The sequence below is a fragment of the Balaenoptera musculus genome, chromosome 13 (genome assembly GCF_009873245.2).
Source record: "Balaenoptera musculus isolate JJ_BM4_2016_0621 chromosome 13, mBalMus1.pri.v3, whole genome shotgun sequence".
NCBI classification, from domain to species: Eukaryota; Metazoa; Chordata; class Mammalia; order Artiodactyla; family Balaenopteridae; genus Balaenoptera; species Balaenoptera musculus.
In genome coordinates, this window is record NC_045797.1 from 30,709,001 (window position 1) to 30,728,007 (window position 19,007).

The following is a 19,007-nucleotide window of genomic DNA, read 5'->3' on the forward strand; positions in this document are numbered from 1 at the left end:
TTCCCTCAAGACTGCTTTGGCTATTCGGGGTCTTTTGGGTCTCCATACAAATTTTAAGATTATTTGTTCTAGTTCCGTAAAAAATGCCATTGGTAATTTGATAGGGATTGCATTGAATCTGTAGATTGCTTTGGGTAGTATAGTCATTTTCACAATATGGATTCCTCCAATCCAAGAACATGGTATATCTCTCCATCTGTTGGTATCATCTTTAATTTCTTTCATCAGTGTCTTATAGTTTTCTGCATACAGGTCTTTTGTCTCCCTAGGTAGGTTTATTCCTAGGTATTTTATTCTTTTTGTTGCAATGGTAAATGGGAGTGTTTCCTTAATTTCTCTTTCAGATTTTTCAGCATTAGTGTATAGGAATGCAAGAGATTTCTGTGCATTAATTTTGTATCCTGCAACTTTACCAAATTCATTGATTAGCTCTAGTAGCTTTCTGGTGGCATCTTTAGGATTCTCTATGTATAGTATCATGTCATCTGCAAACAGTGACTGTTTTACTTCCTCTTTTCCAATTTGTATTATACTTTTATTTCTTTTTCTTATCTGATTGCCGTGGCTAGGACTTCCAAAACTATGTTGAATAATAGTGGTGAGAGTGGACATCCTTGTCTCATTCCTGATCTTAGAGGAAATGCTTTCAGTTTTTCACCATTGAGAATGATGTTTGCTGTAGGTTTGTCGTATATGGCCTTTATTATGTTGAGGTAGGTTCCCTCTATGCCCACTTTCTGGAGAGTTTTTATCAGAAATGGGTGTTGAATTTTGTCAAAAGGTTTTTCTGCATCTATTGAGATGATCATATGGTTTTTATTCTTCAGTTTGTTAATGTGGTGTATCACATTGATTGATTTGCGTATATTGAAGAATCCTTGCATCCTTGGGATAAATCCCACTTGATCATGGTGTATGATCCTTTTAATGTGTTGTTGGATTCTGTTTACTAGTATTTTGTTGAGGTTTTTGCATCTATGTTCATCAGTGATATTGGCCTGTAGTTTTCTTTTTTTGTAGTATCTTTGTCTGGTTTTGGTATCAGGGTGATGGTGGCCTCATAGAATGAGTTTGGGAGTGTTCCTTCCTCTGCAATTTTTTGGAAGAGTTTGAGAAGGATGGGTGTTAGCTCTTCTCTAAATGTTTAATAGAATTCACCTGTGAAGCCATCTGGTCCTGGACTTTTGTTTGTTGGAAGATTTTTAAGCACAGTTTCAATTTCATTACTTGTGATTGGTCTGTTCATATTTTCTATTTCTTTCTGGTTCAGTCTTGGAAGGTTATACCTTTCTAAGAATTTGTCCATTTCTTCCAGGTTGTCCATTTTATTGGCATAGAGTTGCTTGTAGTAGTCTCTTAGGATGCTTTGTATTTCTGCGGTGTCTGTTGTAACTTCTCCTTTTTCATTTCTAATTTTACTGATTTGAGTCTTCTCCCTTTTTTACTTGATGAGTCTGGCTAATTGTTTATCACTTTGGTTTAACTTCTCAAAGAACCAGCTTTTAGTTTTATTGATCTTTGCTATTGTTTTCTTTGTTTCTATTTCATTTTTTTCTGCTCTGATATTTATGACTTCTTTCCTTCTGCTAACTTTGGGTTTTGTTTGTTCTTCTTTCTCTAGTTCCTTTAGGTGTAAAGTTAGATTGTTTATTTGAGATTTTTCTTGTTTCTTGAGGTAGGCTTGTATAGCTATAAACTTCCCTCTTAGAACTGCTTTTGCTGCATCCCATTGGTTTTCAATCGTCGTGTTATCATGGTCATTTGTCTCTAGGTATTTTTTAATTGCCTCTTTGATTTCTTCAGTGATCTCTTGGTTATTTAGTAACGTATTGTTTAGCCTCCATGTGTTTGTGTTTTTTACGTTTTTTTCCCTGTAATTCATTTCTAATCTCATAGCATTGTTGTCAGAAAAGATGCTTGATATGATTTCAATTTTCTTAAATTTACTGAGGCTTGATTTGTGACCCAAGATGTGATCTATCCTGGAGAATGTTCCGTGTGCACTTGAGAAGAAAGTGTAATCTGCTGTTTTTGGATGGAATGTCCTATAAATAACAATTAAATCTATCTGGTCTATTGTGTCATTTAAAGCTTCTGTTTCCTTATTTATTTTCATTTTGGATGATCTGTCCATTGGTGTAAGTGAGGTGTTAAAGTCCCCCACTATTATTGTGTTACTGTCAAGTTCCTCTTTTATAGCTGTTAGCAGTTGCCTTATGTATTGAGGTGCTCCTCTGTTGGGTGCATATATATTTATAATTGTTATATCTTCTTCTTGGATTGATCCCTTGATCATTATGTAGTGTCCTTCCTTGTCTCTTGTAACATTCTTTATTTTAAAGTCTATTTTATTTGATATGAGTATAGCTACTCCAGCTTTCTTTTGATTTACATTTGCATGGAATATCTTTCCCCATCCCCTCACTTTCAGTCTGTATGTGTCCCTAGGTCTGAAGTGGGTCTCTTGTAGACAGCATATAGATGGGTCTTGTTTTTGTATCCATTCAGCAAGCCTGTGTCTTTTGGTTGGAGCATTGATTCCATTCACGTTTAAGGTAATTATCGATATGTATGTTCCTATGACCATTTTCTTAACTGTTTTGGGTTTGTTTTTGTAGGTCCTTTTCTTCTCTTGTGTTTCCCACTTAGAGAAGTTCCTTTAGCATTTGTTGTAGAGCTGGTTTGTTGGTGCTGAATTCTCTTAGCTGTTGCTTGTCTGTAAAGCTTTTGATTTCTCCATCGAATCTGAACGAGATCCTTGCTGGGTAGAGTAATCTTGGTTGTAGGTTCTTCCCTTTCATCACTTTAAGTATATCATGCCACTCCCTTCTGGCTTGTAGAGTTTTTGCTGAGAAATCAGCTGTTAACCTTATGGGAGTTCCCTTGTATGTTATTTGTCGTTTTTCCCTTGCTGTTTTCAATAATTTTTCTTTGTCTTTAATTTTTGCCAATTTGATTACTATGTGTCTTGGCATGTTTCTCCTTAGGTTTATCCTGTATGGGACTCGCTGCGCTTCCTGGACTTGGGTGGCTAATTCCTTTCCCATGTTAGGGAAGTTTTCAACTATAATCTCTTCAAATATTTTCTCTGGTCCTTTCTCTCTCTCTTCTCCTTCTGGGACCCCTATAATGCGAATGTTGTTGCGTTTAATGTTGTCCCAGAGGTCTCTTAGGCTGTCTTCATTTCTTTTCACTCTTTTTTCTTTATTCTGTTCTGCAGCAGTGAATTCCACCATTCTGTCTTCCAAGTCACTTATCCGTTCTTCTGCCTCAGTTATTCTGCTATTGATTCCTTCTAGTGTAGTTTTCATTTCAGTTACTGTATTGTTCATCTCTGTTTGTTTGCTCTTTAATTCTTCTAGGTCTTTTTTAAACATTTCTTGCATCTCTTCGATCTTTGCGTCCATTCTTTTTCCGAGGTCCTGGATCATCTTCACTCTCATTATTCTGAGTTCTTCTTCTGGAAGGCTGTCTATCTCCACTTCATTTAGTTGTTTTTCTGGGGTTTTATCTTGTTCCTTCATCTGGTATATAGCCCTCTGCCTTTTCATCTTGTCTATCTTTCTGTGAATGTGGTTTTTGTTCCACAGGCTGCAGGATTGTAGTTCTTCTTGCTTCTGCTGTCTGCCCTCTGGTGGATGAGGCTATCTAAGAGGCTTGTGTAGGTTTCCTGATAGGAGGGACTGGTGGTGGGTAGAGTTGACTGTTGCTCTGGTGGGCAGAGCTCAGTAAAACTTTAATCCGCTTGACTTCTGATGGGTGGGGCTGGGTTCCCTCCCTGTTGGTTGTTTGGCCTGAGGCAACCCAACACTAGAGCCTACCTGGGCTCTTTGGTGGGGCTAATGGCGGACTCAGGGAGGGCTCACGCCAAGGAGTACTTCCCAGAACTTCTGCTGCCAGTGTCCTTGTCCCCACGGTGAGCCACAGCCACCCCCCGCCTCTGCAGGAGACCCTCCAACACTGGCAGGTAGGTCTGGTTCAGTCTCCCCTGGGGTCACTGCTCCTTCCCCTCGGTCCTGATGTGCACACTACTTTGTGTGTGCCCTCCAAGAGTGGAGTCTCTGTTTCCCCCAGTCCTGTTGAAGTCCTGCAATCAATTCCCACTAGGCTTCAAAGTCTGATTCTCTAGGAATTCCTCCTCCTGTTGCCGGACCCCCAGGTTGGGAAGCCTGACGTGGGGCTCAGAACCTTCACTCTAGTCGGTGGACTTCTGTGGTATAAGTGTTCTCCAGTCTGTGAGTCACCCACCCAGCAGTTATGGGATTTGACTTTACTGTGATTGCGCCCCTCCTACCGTTTCATTGTGGCTTCTCCTTTGTCTTTGGATGTGGGGTATCTTTTTTGGTGAGTTCCAGTGTCTTCCTGTCGATGACTGTCCAGCAGCTAATTGTGATTCTGGTGTTCTCGCAAGAGGGAGTCCAAAGGACCAATTCCTAAAGACATTTAGTCACATTTCCTCCTAGAACAGGTCAGAGAGTTTAAGAACCTGCTTAAGATCAACCAACTAATACCGAGTTGATTTGGTTTCAAGTTCTGATCTCAGATTCTCACAAACCTGAGTCTGCAACACTATATTTCAATCTATTGTGCATATTTTTATGTTACATCCACACATATCAAATGGATGAATGAACAAATAAATTAGCATTCAGTCACTCCATTAAGGTTGGTCATCTTAACAAACGGCTGTCAGATCAGCTTAGTTCTGAAGCTGAATAATCAACCCCAAATGTGCGGCAACACTTTGTCTCTAGCTTACACATCACATGCATGTTCATTAAATTTCTTTGGGGATGGAGAAGAGCTTAAAAGGCCCAAAAGATACTCTGAGCAATCTGAGGGAGGAATCCCATTGGTGCCCAGCCAAGGTTTGCAATGTAGATGCTCCCGGGAAGAGCTGAGCCAGCCCTGCCCCACCCAGCAGCTTAATGCCTGCCTTTGAGAGGCAGCCCGTCTGACTAGCTTTTATAAAATATCCAAGAATAGAAATACTTATCATGGAGTTAACAGCACTCTGAGACCTGGAAGCACTTATTGATAACATTTCCTCAATAAAAAGATTCTCTAATCACACAGATGGGCTTCCAGTGATGTGGAAAGATTGGGTGAATGACTCTGATAAGTGAGCTGTTGAAAATGAGACTGAGACAGGGTTGCTCAGGGGTGTGGGATTCAAAGAGGAAGGGGAAAACATGATGAGTGAACCACCTTTGAATGCATAAGCCACTTACATACACACACACACACACACACACACACACACACACACACACAGAGCCCCGTTCTAGAACTGGAGGAGGTGGCTCTCAGTTAAGGATCAGTCAAAGGAATGAATATATACTACAAATGGGTTTATGTAGAAGAGTTGGATAGACCCTAAATCCTCGGAGAGCCTATTTAGAACAAACTGGATTTAAACATTTTAGTCAGTTTGGAGGATCTTCATTCGGAAGTGGCCTAAAGGAAAGGCCAAGGGAAGCAACACTGAAAGCTGAGCCCTGCCCAGTGCTCCAAAGGGCAAGGGGCTGAGTCCATTCCACAACCAAGTCCCTGAAAGGACTTGTGGGGGAAGAGACTAAACTTAGCCTTGAATTTTGTGAATCAAGAGCTCCCTGAAATCACTTCTGGCTATGGACAGTGGAGGAACTCTTGAACGTGTTGAAACTGTTTTTTGTTTGTTTGTTTGTTTGGTTTTTTCCAAGAACATCTTTAAACAAGGCAAAGGATCCATCTTTTAAAAACCAAGGGCCACTACTTCAGGATTCAAGAAGGAAGGGGCCCCTGCTCCCCTACTGCTGACAGGTCCCTTGTCAAGCCAGAGAGCTGCCACCTACCCTGCCAATGGTGGTCTTGTAGGCCGTCCTGATTTCCTGGCGCTGGGCCATGTTGCGATAGGCCAGGACATTGATGATGGCATCTTCATCCGTGCCTGGTGTGGAGCGGAGACAGGGAGTGAGTGTGATTTGAGAGAGGAATGAGAAAATGGGTTCCTCTGTGGACACCGGTGTAACCCAAACACACGCAGAGAGCTTTCTAAGAAAAGAAGTTCTTGTTCAGAGGGCTTGTCTATTTTGGAGGGAAAACAGACACTAGATTAGAGTCTCGGTCTCTCCTTTCATTAGCTATTTTTTTTTTAACATCTTCATTGGAGTATAGTTGCTTTACAATGGTGTGTTAGTTTCTGCTGTATAACAAAGTGAATCTGCTATACATATACATATATCCCCATATCCCCTCCCTCTTGAGCCTCCCTCCCACCCTCCCTTTCCCACCCCTCTAGGTGGACACAAAGCATGGAGCTGATCTCCCTGTGCTATGCAGCTGCTTCCCACTAGCTATCTATTTTACATTTGGTAGTGTATATATGTCCATGCCACTCTCTCACTTCATCCCAGCTTACCCTTCCCCCTCCCCGTGTCCTCAAGTCCATTCTCTACATCTGCATCTTTATTCCTGTCCTGCCCCTAGGTTCATCAGAACCTTTTTTTTTTTTTTAGATTCCATATATATGTGTTAGCATACAGTATTTGTTTTTCTCTTTCTGACTTACTTCACTCTGTATGACAGACTCTAGGTCCATCCACCTCACTACAAATAACTCAATTTCGTTTCTTTTTATGGCTGAGTAATATTCCATTGTATATATGAGCCACTAAACGAAAGAGTTAACTTCTCTGAGCATTAGTTTCCTTATCTATGAATGTGAGTGATCATAGTACTTTCCCTCTTTGGATCACCCATATTTATCTTCCATGTTCTTGCCTTTCTCTCCTCACTTTTATCTCTTTATCATCTCCTCTGAGTTTCGAAACAGTTCAAACCCGTCTTTTAATTCATGATTTGGCACTTCACAGGGTTTAAATTGGCTGCTCATTGTATCCACTGTGTTTTAAGATCTGTATTTGTGTTTTTCTTTTCTAAGCTCTCTTTCCTGACCTCTGATCAGGAAACTTTTTATAACTGCCCATGAATTCCCATGATGCAATATCCTACCAAAACTTTTCACTATGAATTACAATTTTTAAAAAAAAATTTTAAAAAGATTGTTATTTTTGCTCTTTTTAAAAAATTTATTTGTTTGGCTGTGTCGGGTCTTAGCTGCGGCATGCGGGATCTTTCGTTGTGGTGCGAGGGCTCTTCATTGTGGTGCACGGGCTTCTCTCTAGTTGTGGTGTGCGGGCTCTAAAGCGCACGGGCTCACTAGTTGCGGCACACGGGCTTATTTGCCCAGCGGCATGTGGGATCTTAGTTCCCCGACCAGGGATTGAACCCGCATCCCCTGCATTGGAAGGCGGATTCTTAACCACTGGACCACCAGGGAAGTCCCTGAATTACAAATTTAAAATGTCATAAATTTTGTTTGCCTGTTTCTTGCAGCAGCTTTTACAGGCGACTTTCACAGCTGGATGTTCATGTATGCTGGGTGAGTTTTCCATTTTCCCATATACTGTATGGGAAGATGTGATGAGTTACAGGAGAGTCTACTGAAATATTTCAGGGAGAAATCAAAAAATATATAGATTCACCAGAGTTATTCTTTGCAAAATTAGAGATCTAGAAAAATATGAGGTGTACAGAGGAAGCTATAGAGGTTGTTTTTGGTTTTTTTTGTATTTTTTATTTATGGCTGCATTGGGTCTTTGTTGCTGTGTGCGGGCTTTCTCTAGTTATGGCGAGCAGGGGCTACTCTTTGTTGTGGTGCACGGGCTTCTCACTGCAGTGGCTTCTCTTGTTATGGAGCATGGGCTCTAGGCACATGGGCTTCAGCAGTTATGGCACGTGGGCTCGGTAGTTGTGGCTCGCCGGCTTAGTTACTCTGCGGCATGTGGGATCTTCCCAGACCAGGGCTCGAACCCGTGTCCCCCACATTGGCAGGCGGACTCCCAGCCACTGCACCACCAGGGAAGCCTGCTATAGAGTTTTAAGTTTACATAACTTAGGGACCTACTCTCTGTTCTCTTAGGGGAAAAAAAAAAAAAGAAAGAGGGTAATAGATACAACCATCCTTTTTCCAGGAGAACTCTCAGCTGTGGGGAGAAGGTTCATTGCCTTTTGCTTTTTTATCCAGTTTCTGTGAAAGGCACCACCACTCTTCTGGTCTGTCAGGCTTGAACCCTCAAAATAGCTTTGATTATTTTACCCGCTCTCTTCCTTCACATTCAGATTTCCTGACAAGTCATGCAAAATCTAGCTCTAAAACCCTTTTTGTATCTGTCCCCTCTTTTTAATTCCTATGACAACCACTCGAGTTCAGGGTTTCTTCTTAGACAACTTAAAGTCTGCTAAGTAGTAGTCTCACTTCCTAATTGGTCTTTCCAATGTCTTGCTAGATTCATTTTCCTAAAATGACAAACTCTCACAGTGTCCCTCCCCTACTCAGGATACACTGAGTACACTACTCAGCCATCCCTACTCAGGACGGCTCCCCACCATTTGCTGGATTTACTATCCGCACTGCTGTCTGGCATTTGGGACTCTCCACCATACCCCATTCACTATTGTAAATATCCACATACAAAGTTACAGGCAGCCAAATCCAGAGACTTAGCTCCTGAATTCCCATACTTGACCCAACTACACTGCACTCCTTTCTCCTGACCTCCTTCATTACCAGTCTATGGGTTTATGTCTCCCTAACCCCCTCCATCTAGCATCCTGATTCTGGCATTTGTTGTTTCCTGGACAATGCATCTGGGTCATCCTCCCATGTCAGTAGCCTCCTCAGGACCCACCCCGTGGTACCTGCCTTCCCAGAAGTCGCCTAAAAAGTCAACTCCTGCTTTGTAAGTACATCCTGCTGCAAGCCATGTATTTACATGGCCTGCAGCTAAGTGCCTCAGCTAAAATGCAAGACAGGGCGATGCTCACACTCATCCCATGCCTTTGCGCATGCTGTTCCATTCACCTGAAAGCCATTCTCTCTTATCTATTTACTTACTTACTGAATAAATTTAACTCATCTCCCAAGGCCCATCTCAATTTCTACATCCTCCAAGAAGTTTTGCCTGATGCTCCCAAATGACATGTGATCTCTCTGACTCCTAATGGGCTCTTACTCGTGCCCCTCCCGTCGCTATCATATTATGAACCGATCATGTTTCTGCGCATGCCTCAGCTGCCGAGCATCCATGGACGATTGCACCGCAGGACTAGGTTTACAGTCTTCGTCTCCTCTAACCTTCACTGGCCCACACAGCGAGCACTGAAAATGGTTTGTTGTATCAAATGCCTCCTGACTCTGAGAATTCCGAATGCCATGTGGTCTACGTTCTGAATTATGGTGTTCTTGCTATCCACCAAAGAATTAGGATACACCTGAAAAAAAGGGTGGGCCGAGTACCTTTTCCATTTTATTTACGAAAAGGGAAAACGATAGATTCAGGGTAATGTCCTGTTCAGAGGCGGGCGGCAGCACAGCACAGTGGCTTAAGCTCCAGCTCTGGAGTCGGACTGCCTGGAATTGCCTAGAATCCTGACACGTACGATCCCAGACACCTCAGGCAAGTTAGCTCATCTCCCTAGACCTCAACTTTCTCAGTAGTGAAACAAGCTGCTGTCAGAATTAAAACATAATCTATGTAACACATTGTGCCTGACACACAGTAGAGCTTAATAAATGCTCACTATTATTGTTATCGTTCCTGTTAGTAGCATTGGGGCTAAGATGAATTCTTTTTGGATAGAAAAACTGGGAAATAACGCCTCATGGTCAAACGTTTTTATCCAAATCTTGAGGAGATTCTAAATAGCAGCTATGAAACAGAGAGCACTTCTCTGGCCAAATGTCCACTCAGGCAAGTTTGGAGGCAGGGTCCAGGTCAGCATAGCCTGCAGTGCCCGGGCATGGCTGTGCCCACCCAGTGGGAGGCCTTTGCCCACGGGAGCTACCAGAGGGTGGTGCACTGGAAGACAAGCCCTTCTGGTCACATACGCACAGCCTTCTCACCTAAAATCCCACACGCTACGCGGGGGTACTGGCCTAGCTGTGCCTATTACAGCAGCAACAGGTGGGGGGGCTGACTCAAGGGAAAGAACGTGGACTTAGAGCTGGCAGGCTCTGCTGAGTGTCACTCATGGCTCAGTTCCACTTACTCTGTGCCTTCCTACGTTACTTCTCTGAGTCTCAGTTTCACATCTGTAAAATGGGGCGAAAATAACAATAGCACCAGCTGCTTTCACTACATCACAGGATTATCGCATGTATTCGTTCAGATAATATTTGTCAAAGTGCTTTGTAAACCTTCTGGCACGACATGCATACATGGGTTAACTGGAAAACAAATACATTTCTCAAATTTGATATATAGATTCATAATACCAGAATGTAAAACAGATTTAAATTATCGGGGAAGTCCAGAATGAGTTCATCACATTTAAAATTCTTAGTAAAAACCCTCCCGTCTAGTTTGCCTTGAAAAGTCAACTTGTTCCCATTGTGTTTTCTTAGCGTGAGACGTACTCACAGTTGCCTGTGGACACAACACCCTCTGGGTGACTCTGTCATGCACAGCACATGAGGGGTGTTTACCTCCAGTGGGACACTTACCGAGCCCTTTCATGGCCTTCCTCAGGGTCTGGGCATCTTCGGTGGCACTGAAGCCTGAAGCAGCTTTGATGGTGCCTCCCTTGGCTGCCTGAGTGCACAGAGAAAGATGGTGACTGAGAGGCACTTCTTACCAGCATGGCGCCATCTCACACAGCAAGTTTGCTGAGCACCCACCATGGGCCAGACACTCTTCCAGGTGCTGGGACATGGCAGTGACTGTGAGAGATGAGGCTCTAGCTCCCCTGGAGCTGATGTTCAAGTTCAGCAGGAGGCAGACCAGTAAACGAGCCAACAAACAAATATTCCACCAGGCGGCCGGTGGTGAGAAGGGCTACAGGGCAGACAGAGAGGTCCTGGAGGGGCTGCTCTGAGGAGTGACATTCAGGCTGAGGTCTGAGTGACAGGAAGCAGCTGACTGTGCAAAGATCAGGGGAAAGTGTTACAGGCAGAGGAAACAGCTGAGGCAAAGGCGCTGAGGCTGGAGCTGCCTTCTGGGGGAGGAGTGGGACAGAGGCCAGTGTGGCTTGAGTTGGTGGGCAAGCTGGGGAGTGGTAAGATAAGTTACACCATTACCTACACAGTAATCTTGTCTCCCCTGAAAGGGGAAAATCAAACCTGAATTCAATCAAGCCTCTAAGGCCAGATACCAATTTATGGTAAATAGGAGAAAGAGGAAAATGTTAACCCACCCCACAGGGCTGTAATCAGCACAATCCAGACTGTGAGAAACACTACTTGATGAACGATCTAGTTTCTTCAACAAATAAACTGCAAGGAGAATTAGAAAAGAGAGAGCTGGAGGGACTTCCCTGGTGGCGCAGTGGTTAAGAATCCGCCTGCCAATGCAGGGGACACAGGTTCGAGCCCTGGTCCAGGAAGATCCTACATGCCGTGGAGCAACTAAGCCCGTGCGCCACAACTACTGAGCCTGCGCTCTGGAGCCCACAAGCCACAACTACTGAGCCCACGTGCCACAACTACTGAAGCCCGCGCGCCTAGAGCCCGTGCTCCGCAACAAGAGAAGCCACCGCAATGAGAAGCCCGTGCACCGCAACGAAGAGTAGCCCCCGCTCGCCGCAACTAGAGAAAGCCCGCGCGCAGCAATGAAGACCCAATGCAGCCAAAAATAAATAAATAAAATAAAATAAGTTTTTTTTTTTTTAAAAAAAGAGAGAGATGGAGGGGAAATATAGCTTTAAAGAGATTAAAAATGCACATCAATAATCATAATGGGTGAACTTACTGGGATCCTGAATCAAACAAAGAGTAAAAAAAAAAATGACATTTATGAGACAGTTGGACATTGAACACTGACTTGATATTTGATGCCATTAAGCAACTAGTGTTAACGGTTTTAGGTATGATAATGGTATTGTGGTTATATTTTATTTTTGTAAGAGTTTGAATCTTATACACATTGAAAGAGTTTATAGATGAGAGGACAAGATGTCTGGAATTTGCTTCAAAATAACGGGTTGGGGGAAGTAAGTGGAGGTAAAGAAGAAACAAGGCTGACCATGAGTTAATAATTACTGAGTTATTATTATGTAATATAATAATTACTGACCATGAGTTAATAATAATTATAGGTACAAAGGGGTTCTTTTTAATATTTGGTCTACTTTTGTATGTGTTTACCTTTTTCCATAATAAAACTTTAAAAATGAAAAAGAAAGAAAATCAGAGAGGTTGCAAGGGCAGAACAAGAGCCTTCACAAGCCAGTGAGGAGTTTCTGTTTTATTCTAAATGCAGTAGGAGCCACTGGCAGGTTTTCAGCAAAGGGATGGAGGAGATGATCTGATTTACATGATAAAAAGATCACTCGGGCTGCTGTAGGCAGATACAGAGACGAGTTGAGAATCTGGGCCAAGATCCAGGGATATGATGGTAGACGAGGGTGAAACAGTAAAAATGGGAAGAGACAGACAGACTCAGCACATGTTTTGGAGCAAAGGCGGCAGAACTTGCCGATGGACTGATGTGGGAGGTGAGGAAAGAAAAGAAGCAAGTGTAACTCTAAATCTTTTTCCCTGAGCAGCCAAGCAGAGAGTGGTATCGTTTACCCAGATGGGGAAAGCTGGAGGACTACCAGATTTGGGATGGCAGTGAGGAGTGGGATTTAGAAGTTCTATTTTCAAAATGTTAAGTTTGGGATGTCCATTAAACATCCAAGTGGAGTTGTCAAAAGGATGGTTGGTTATACAACATAAATCTAGAGGGCAAGTCTAGAGTAATAAATTCAGGACACATCAGCGTTTGGATGGTATTGGACGAAATGACCTAGGGAGAAAGTGAAGAACAGGGGTCCTAGGACAAGGCTGGGCCTCCCCAGCAGAGAAGGACTGGAATGGGTAACCAAGAAGGACTGGTCCTTGATGTATAAAGAAAACCAGGAGCGTGTGTTGTCCAGAGGCTGAGGAAGGAGGAAGATGTCAGTGCCTGCTAAGGTAGGTGTGAGTAGAGGACACAGAAGGGATGGTCAGATGGGGCAACACGGAAGGTCCTGGTGATCCTGACAAAGGCTTCTGCAGTGGAATGGAGGGGACAGAAACCTGACCAAGTGGCAGAGGGAAGGATGGGAAGTCATGAGGAGGAGACCGCAGTCTAGACACTGGAGATGAGGTCTAGCATCACCGGAAACGACCAGCATGCCTTAAAGTGAGACATACTCTGATGTGTACAAGGGACAAAAAGTTAGTCAATCTGACCCTCTGCAAATACAGACTACAAATTAAAAACATCAACAAGCAAAACATGGGTTAGTAACCAGTAGGTACCATTCAGTTGACTTATGACTTAGAGATAATGTACTGATTAAGATCAAGGTGCCCTGAGTATTTCTAATGTATTTACTAATTTATTAATGTTATTTATGTACGTGAGGCAGCAAAGAGAAACATATAACTCAATACAAAAGATAAATAAATAGATGAAGAAATTCAGTGACAGGACACAAAGCATAGAAAATTACAGTAAAGAAGGTGGTGGAAAGGAAACAGAAACGGAGACCTTAAGGGCCTGTGTAATTATTCGACATGAGCCACAGATTTCTCTGTCTAGAAGCCAAACAAGAGGGAACTGTAATCAATAATGAGACTCACAGTGTCCATGAGAGGCAAAGAGATCAATTGCACCGAATTGCATCCCCAAAGAAAGATATGTTGAAGTCCTAACCCCCAGTACCTCAGAATGTGCCCTTATTTGGAAATACTGTCATTACAATGAATGAATTAATTGTAATTAATTAAAGCAAGATGAGGTCCTACTGGAGTAGGGTGAGCCGCTAATTCAACATGGCTGGTGTCCTTCTTAGAAAACAGCACGTGAAAACAAAGACAATCAGGGAGAACACCCCATGATAATGTGTTGTTGACTCCAATGTCTGCCAAAAAATGCCTAAGATTGCCAGCAAGCCACCAGAAGCTAGAAAGAGACAAGGAAGAATTCCCCTACGGATTTCAGAGGGACCATGGCCCTGCCAACATCTTGATTTTGGATTTCTAGCCTCCAGAAATACAAGATAACATATTTCTGTTATTTTGAACCACCCAGTTTGTGGTGCTTTGTTACGGCAGCCTCAGGAAATTAATGCAGGCATTTTACTTGTTTTCTTCTACTATATATCTGTAGTAATAAGCAAGCTGGTGATTCGCTGTCAGAATTTCAAATGGCCTAGCTCAGCCCTTGACCCCACCAAGACAGCTTTCTGAATCAAACGTTTCACAAGGTTCTTCTGGAACTCCAGTATTGAAAAAATTTTGGATGGGACTTAAACACTGCATTTGACTTTTAAAGCAAATTGCATTGCTGAGGGACACTAGTATGGGATTAAAATTAATATCTAACAAGATGAATCGATAGAGAAATGTGCAAAGATAATTCAGCTTATCTATCAGCATCTTTTTTCCGGAACAAGATAAGCCCGGAAAATTTGTTCCTGTTAGCTCTAAAGTATCCATATTGACTAAATTCCAGGGAATAATGTATCATTATCTATTCCAGGAAGGCAGGGGATTCCACCCCAGGAAGGCTTCTTGTGGCAGCAGGCAAAGGAAACAGGCAGAGGATGTAGGGAAGAATGATGAAAACATATAGCTAGAAATCAGTGATATATCACAATCAATGAAATGTCATTCAGTTATTAAAATAATAAATAATGATAAAGATAAATGTCAAAAGATGGGAATACGATACGATGAAATATTTAGCAATAAAAAGGAACAGAGGAACAAACTGCTGATACAGCACCAGGGATGGATTGCAAAAAATATAACGCTGACAATAAAAGAGCACATGCTCTATGATTCCATTTATAGGATGTTCTCGAACAGGCAAAACTAATCTATGGTGAAAACAATCAGAACAGTGGTTCCATTTCTGGAGTGGAGTGGAGAGCAGGGTGGGGACTGATCTGGAAGGGGCATGGAGGAACTTCCTGGAGCGATGAAATGTTCTATCTTGATAAGAGGGGTAGGTTACACGGTACATACCTTTGTCAAAACTCATCTACCAAGTAACCTTAAGAGCTGTGCATTTCACTGTAAATTATACCTCTAAAATTTTTGGTAAATATTTGAATACATTGGCTTTTAAAACATATTTTCCTTTTAGATATGTGTCATATGGTCATTGTAGAGATTTGGAAAAAATTTTTTTAAAGAATTAAGAGAAAATCTGGGGGGTAGGGGGAGGGATAAATTAGGAGGCTGGGCTTAACATATACAAACTACTATATATAAAATAGATAACCAACAAGGACCTAATGTATAGCACAGGGAACTATACTCAATATTATGTAATAACCTATAAGGGAAAAGAATCTGAAAAAGAATATATATATGATACATATAACTGAATTGCTATGCTGTACACCTGAAATTTACATATTGTAAATCAACTATACTTCAATAAAATTTTTTTAAAGAATTAAGAAGAAAAATACAACACCCATAACTCCACCATCGAGAGTAAATAATTTTAATATGCTATAAGATGTAAAATAAACGTGTTAGCATAGCAAAGACTAGAGTGAATACATTTACTGTTCTTTATGTTCTTATTACTACTATTTCAAAACCACTATCATACGAGTAGGGTCTAAAATAAAGTGATGGAAAATAATTGGGAATTACAGTATTGTGATTATATTGTATGGTTTTCCTTTCCTTTAAAGATGCCCTTTATCTGTCCAATAAATAACAGTCATAATGGAAAAACAGGTTCTAGGAGGAAAGATGAGAGCAACTGAGGTAATTTTCCTCAGTGGAAAGCTCACTAAAGGGTCACTTGGTTACAGTCTTCACATGTAGAAAGGCTGCGAGCTTGTTCAGAACAGGAAGAGCGTCCCATTAATTATGGGTCCCCAGAGCCAAATACCATGCACAAAGTAGGGGCACTGTAAACATCTCTGAATAAATGTTGTACATGTCCAGGGAGAATCCATCAAGAACAAATGGATTTTAAGGCTTTTTTTTTTTTTTTTAAAGATTTATTGATTGATTGATTGCTATGTTGGGTCTTCGTTTCTGTGCTAGGGCTTTCTCTAGTTGCGGCAAGCGGGGGCCACTCTTCATCGCGGTGCGCGGGCCTCTCACTATCGTGGCCTCTCTTGTTGCGGAGCACAGGCTCCAGACACGCAGGCTCAGTAGTTGTGGCTCACGGGCCTAGTTGCTCCGCGGCATGTGGGATCTTCCCAGACCAGGGCTCGAACCCGTGTCCCCTGCATTAGCAGGCGGATTCTCAACCACTGCGCCACCAGGGAAGCCCAAGAACAAATGGATTTTAAAGGACAGCATAAGAGATTTGGTGCAGACATGAGTAAGCCCTTGACTGTCAGAGATGATGAAGAAAATTCTAGAATGTCTAATGTTAAAAAAAAAAGACGTTAAGAGTATATTACTCTTTGTTCAGGATAGTTTACACATCCATCTTCCTAAAGGAAAGTGTCTAGAGTTGGCGGAATGTCTAGTTCCTCTCCAAGTATGAGATTCTACTTCTATTATTTCTTCCTAGAAGACCAGGGATCAAGCGTCACCTGCCTATTCAGAAACTTTATTTGGGCAGGAGAAGGAGAGCAGGTGGCCAGCCTCAGGTACAGCCATGTTTGCAGCTGAAAGGCTCAGCTTCCACAGCAGCAGTGAGCTTTATGGAACTCTCAAAGGGATCCAATTCCCTGCCTGTCCCTGAGATCAGATAACCAAGCTCTGAGGAGTCCAGTCACAGCCAACAGCAGGAGGCAGATAACAAGTGTTTCTTAGCTGATGAGCCTTCTTGATGAGCCTGAAATGATGGGGTTCCACAAAGTGTGGACAGCGGTCATCTCCTAGTGCAGGAAGCTGCAGGATTTTGAGTTTTTCCTTTTTATTTGCCTACAATTTCTAAAATGGACATGTAGTGCTTCTGCAGAGAGAAAACTATAACTTGTTTCTGTATCTCAGGATGTCAGAAGGATTCAAAGGAGTCCCTCTTTGAATTAATTTTCAGGGTCAGGTTACTCACCACCCCTGAAAGAAGTTAAAATGGCGTTTTCGAAAAAAGAAACTGCCTTTCCATTTCCTCGTCCCTCTCCTCTGATGAGCAAACAACCCTTTGTATAAGGCAACAGTCCCTGAGTACACATCCTGTACCTGTCTGCAGCTGGCACCAGGGAGCGTGAGGCACGTCTCCAACTTACCATGACTTTGACTCTATGTCAGGATCAGAGTTCAGTCAGCCAAGCAGAAGTTTCTCTGTGATAAAAGCAGAAGGGACATTACTGTGATAAGAGAAGTGTCCTTAGAATCATTAATCAGGATAACGTACAATTTGCACAAAGTTAAGCCACAGGGAAATAACACCCAATTTCATCAGAAGGCCAGCTATTGATTAGCCAAAGAGACAAGGGCCAGGCTAATCATTAAAGAGAAACTGTTCTAAGGGGCGAGTTAACTACGCCAGCAAAATACTGTGCTACCTGCTCTTCTGTTTGGAGATAACACATTACAGAAACGGTTCCTCTTGCTTAGTTAGGGTGAGGTACTTTGCTTGTACTCAAGCCAAACCTAGATTCTGAACTGGGAGCTCTAGTGGATCAGAAGAGGTGCCTCTTGGAGAGAAAAGAGAATCCGACTGCATCAGGGAAAAGCACTGCACTCCAGCCTTTACCCTAAATGAGGGTGTGTGTGTGTGTGTGCGCACGCGCATTTGTGTATAATGACAGGCCACTGGCCCAACCAACATTAGACTTTTCATTTCCCAATGACCACTTTCACTGCCACCATCTCAGGACATAAAGGTGCTTCTTCCCTTTAAGCTGCAGCCTTACACGCTCAGCTTGGCCCTTAGTTCTCTTCAACACCCCCTCCTTCAGCAAGAAGACTGGAGCCATCACACATTTATTCAGTCGTTTAGAATGCAAGAAACGTCTTTATTGAAGGCAGGACTCTGAGGAACAGGCCAACTGGCTTCCTGTTTCCACATCCAGGTCTTATGGAAAAGGCTCCTTTCCTGAGCACGTAGTTAGATCCTTGATACTCAGAGAATCATCCCAGAACCCGAAGCATGGGCATCACGTGGGAGCTTCTTAAAAGTGCAGAATCCCAGGCCCCCACTCCAGACCTACTGCTGGAATCTGCATTTTAACAAGATTCCCCGAATATCTGTCCACACAGTGGTTTGAAAAGCACTGGCCTAGATAACCCTGCCAGGCAGCCCTTTTCAATCGTTCTCCCAGAATAACTACATCGTTCTTGCCCCACTTTATCACCAACTGAGTCATGTTTGGCCACGTTCATTCTTCATCTTCCACTATCTGAGGCTTAGCTCATTCCTCCTTGTTTCCCATCACTCGCTACAGACTTACCTCCTATGACCTAGGGGTCAATCCCTTCCTATGGGGAGTGTCCACTGGCTCTGGGGCACAGCCGGAGCAAAGGTGCAGAGGTGGGAATGAGCAGTGGCTTCAGGGACAACAAGGCGACGAAGCTGCTGGAGCAGAGGGCTCCTTACAGGGAAGGCTCAGAGATACGGGTGGAAAAGCAGGTCGGGGACCGATTACCAAGGGCCCCTTATGTGCACCTGAGGAGTCTGACTTATACTGTAGGAATGGGAAAACAGTGAAAAGGTTTGGGTTTTGCAGGGAAATGATGTAAGACAAAATATACTTCAGCAAGTTACTATACTAGAGGGTAGACTAGAGTCAGAGACAAGGGGTCAGGAAGGCTCGAGGTATTAGTACAGGAACAAAGATCTGCACTGAAACAGAGGCAAAGATCTGGGTAGGATGTGGCCCCTGGAATAGGATATACACATGAGGTATTTGGAAGGAAGACTTTATTGGATTTAGTGGCTCCTAAACTATATGGATTTATTCATTCAATCACTAAATATTCATAACACAACTCTATATCCCAGACACTGTTCTAGTTGATAGAGATAATACAGTGAATAAGACAAAGAACCTGCCTTCGTGGAGCTTACAAT

The 19,007-nt window shown here is 42.7% G+C and overlaps 1 protein-coding gene across 1 annotated transcript in view; it reads right to left on the bottom strand.

Moving 5' to 3' along the window:
- ANXA4 (annexin A4) overlaps positions 1 to 19,007 on the bottom strand; it is a 74,362-nt gene that overhangs the window by 30,043 nt on the left and 25,312 nt on the right. Inside the window, exons 2-4 of the mRNA XM_036873167.1 lie at positions 17,221 to 17,275; positions 10,547 to 10,634; positions 5,835 to 5,929 (exon numbers count right to left, since the gene is read on the bottom strand). Coding sequence (XP_036729062.1) covers positions 5,835 to 5,929; positions 10,547 to 10,634; positions 17,221 to 17,223 — 186 coding nt within the window. The 5' untranslated portion in view covers positions 17,224 to 17,275. The remainder of the gene's footprint in view (positions 1 to 5,834; positions 5,930 to 10,546; positions 10,635 to 17,220; positions 17,276 to 19,007) is intronic.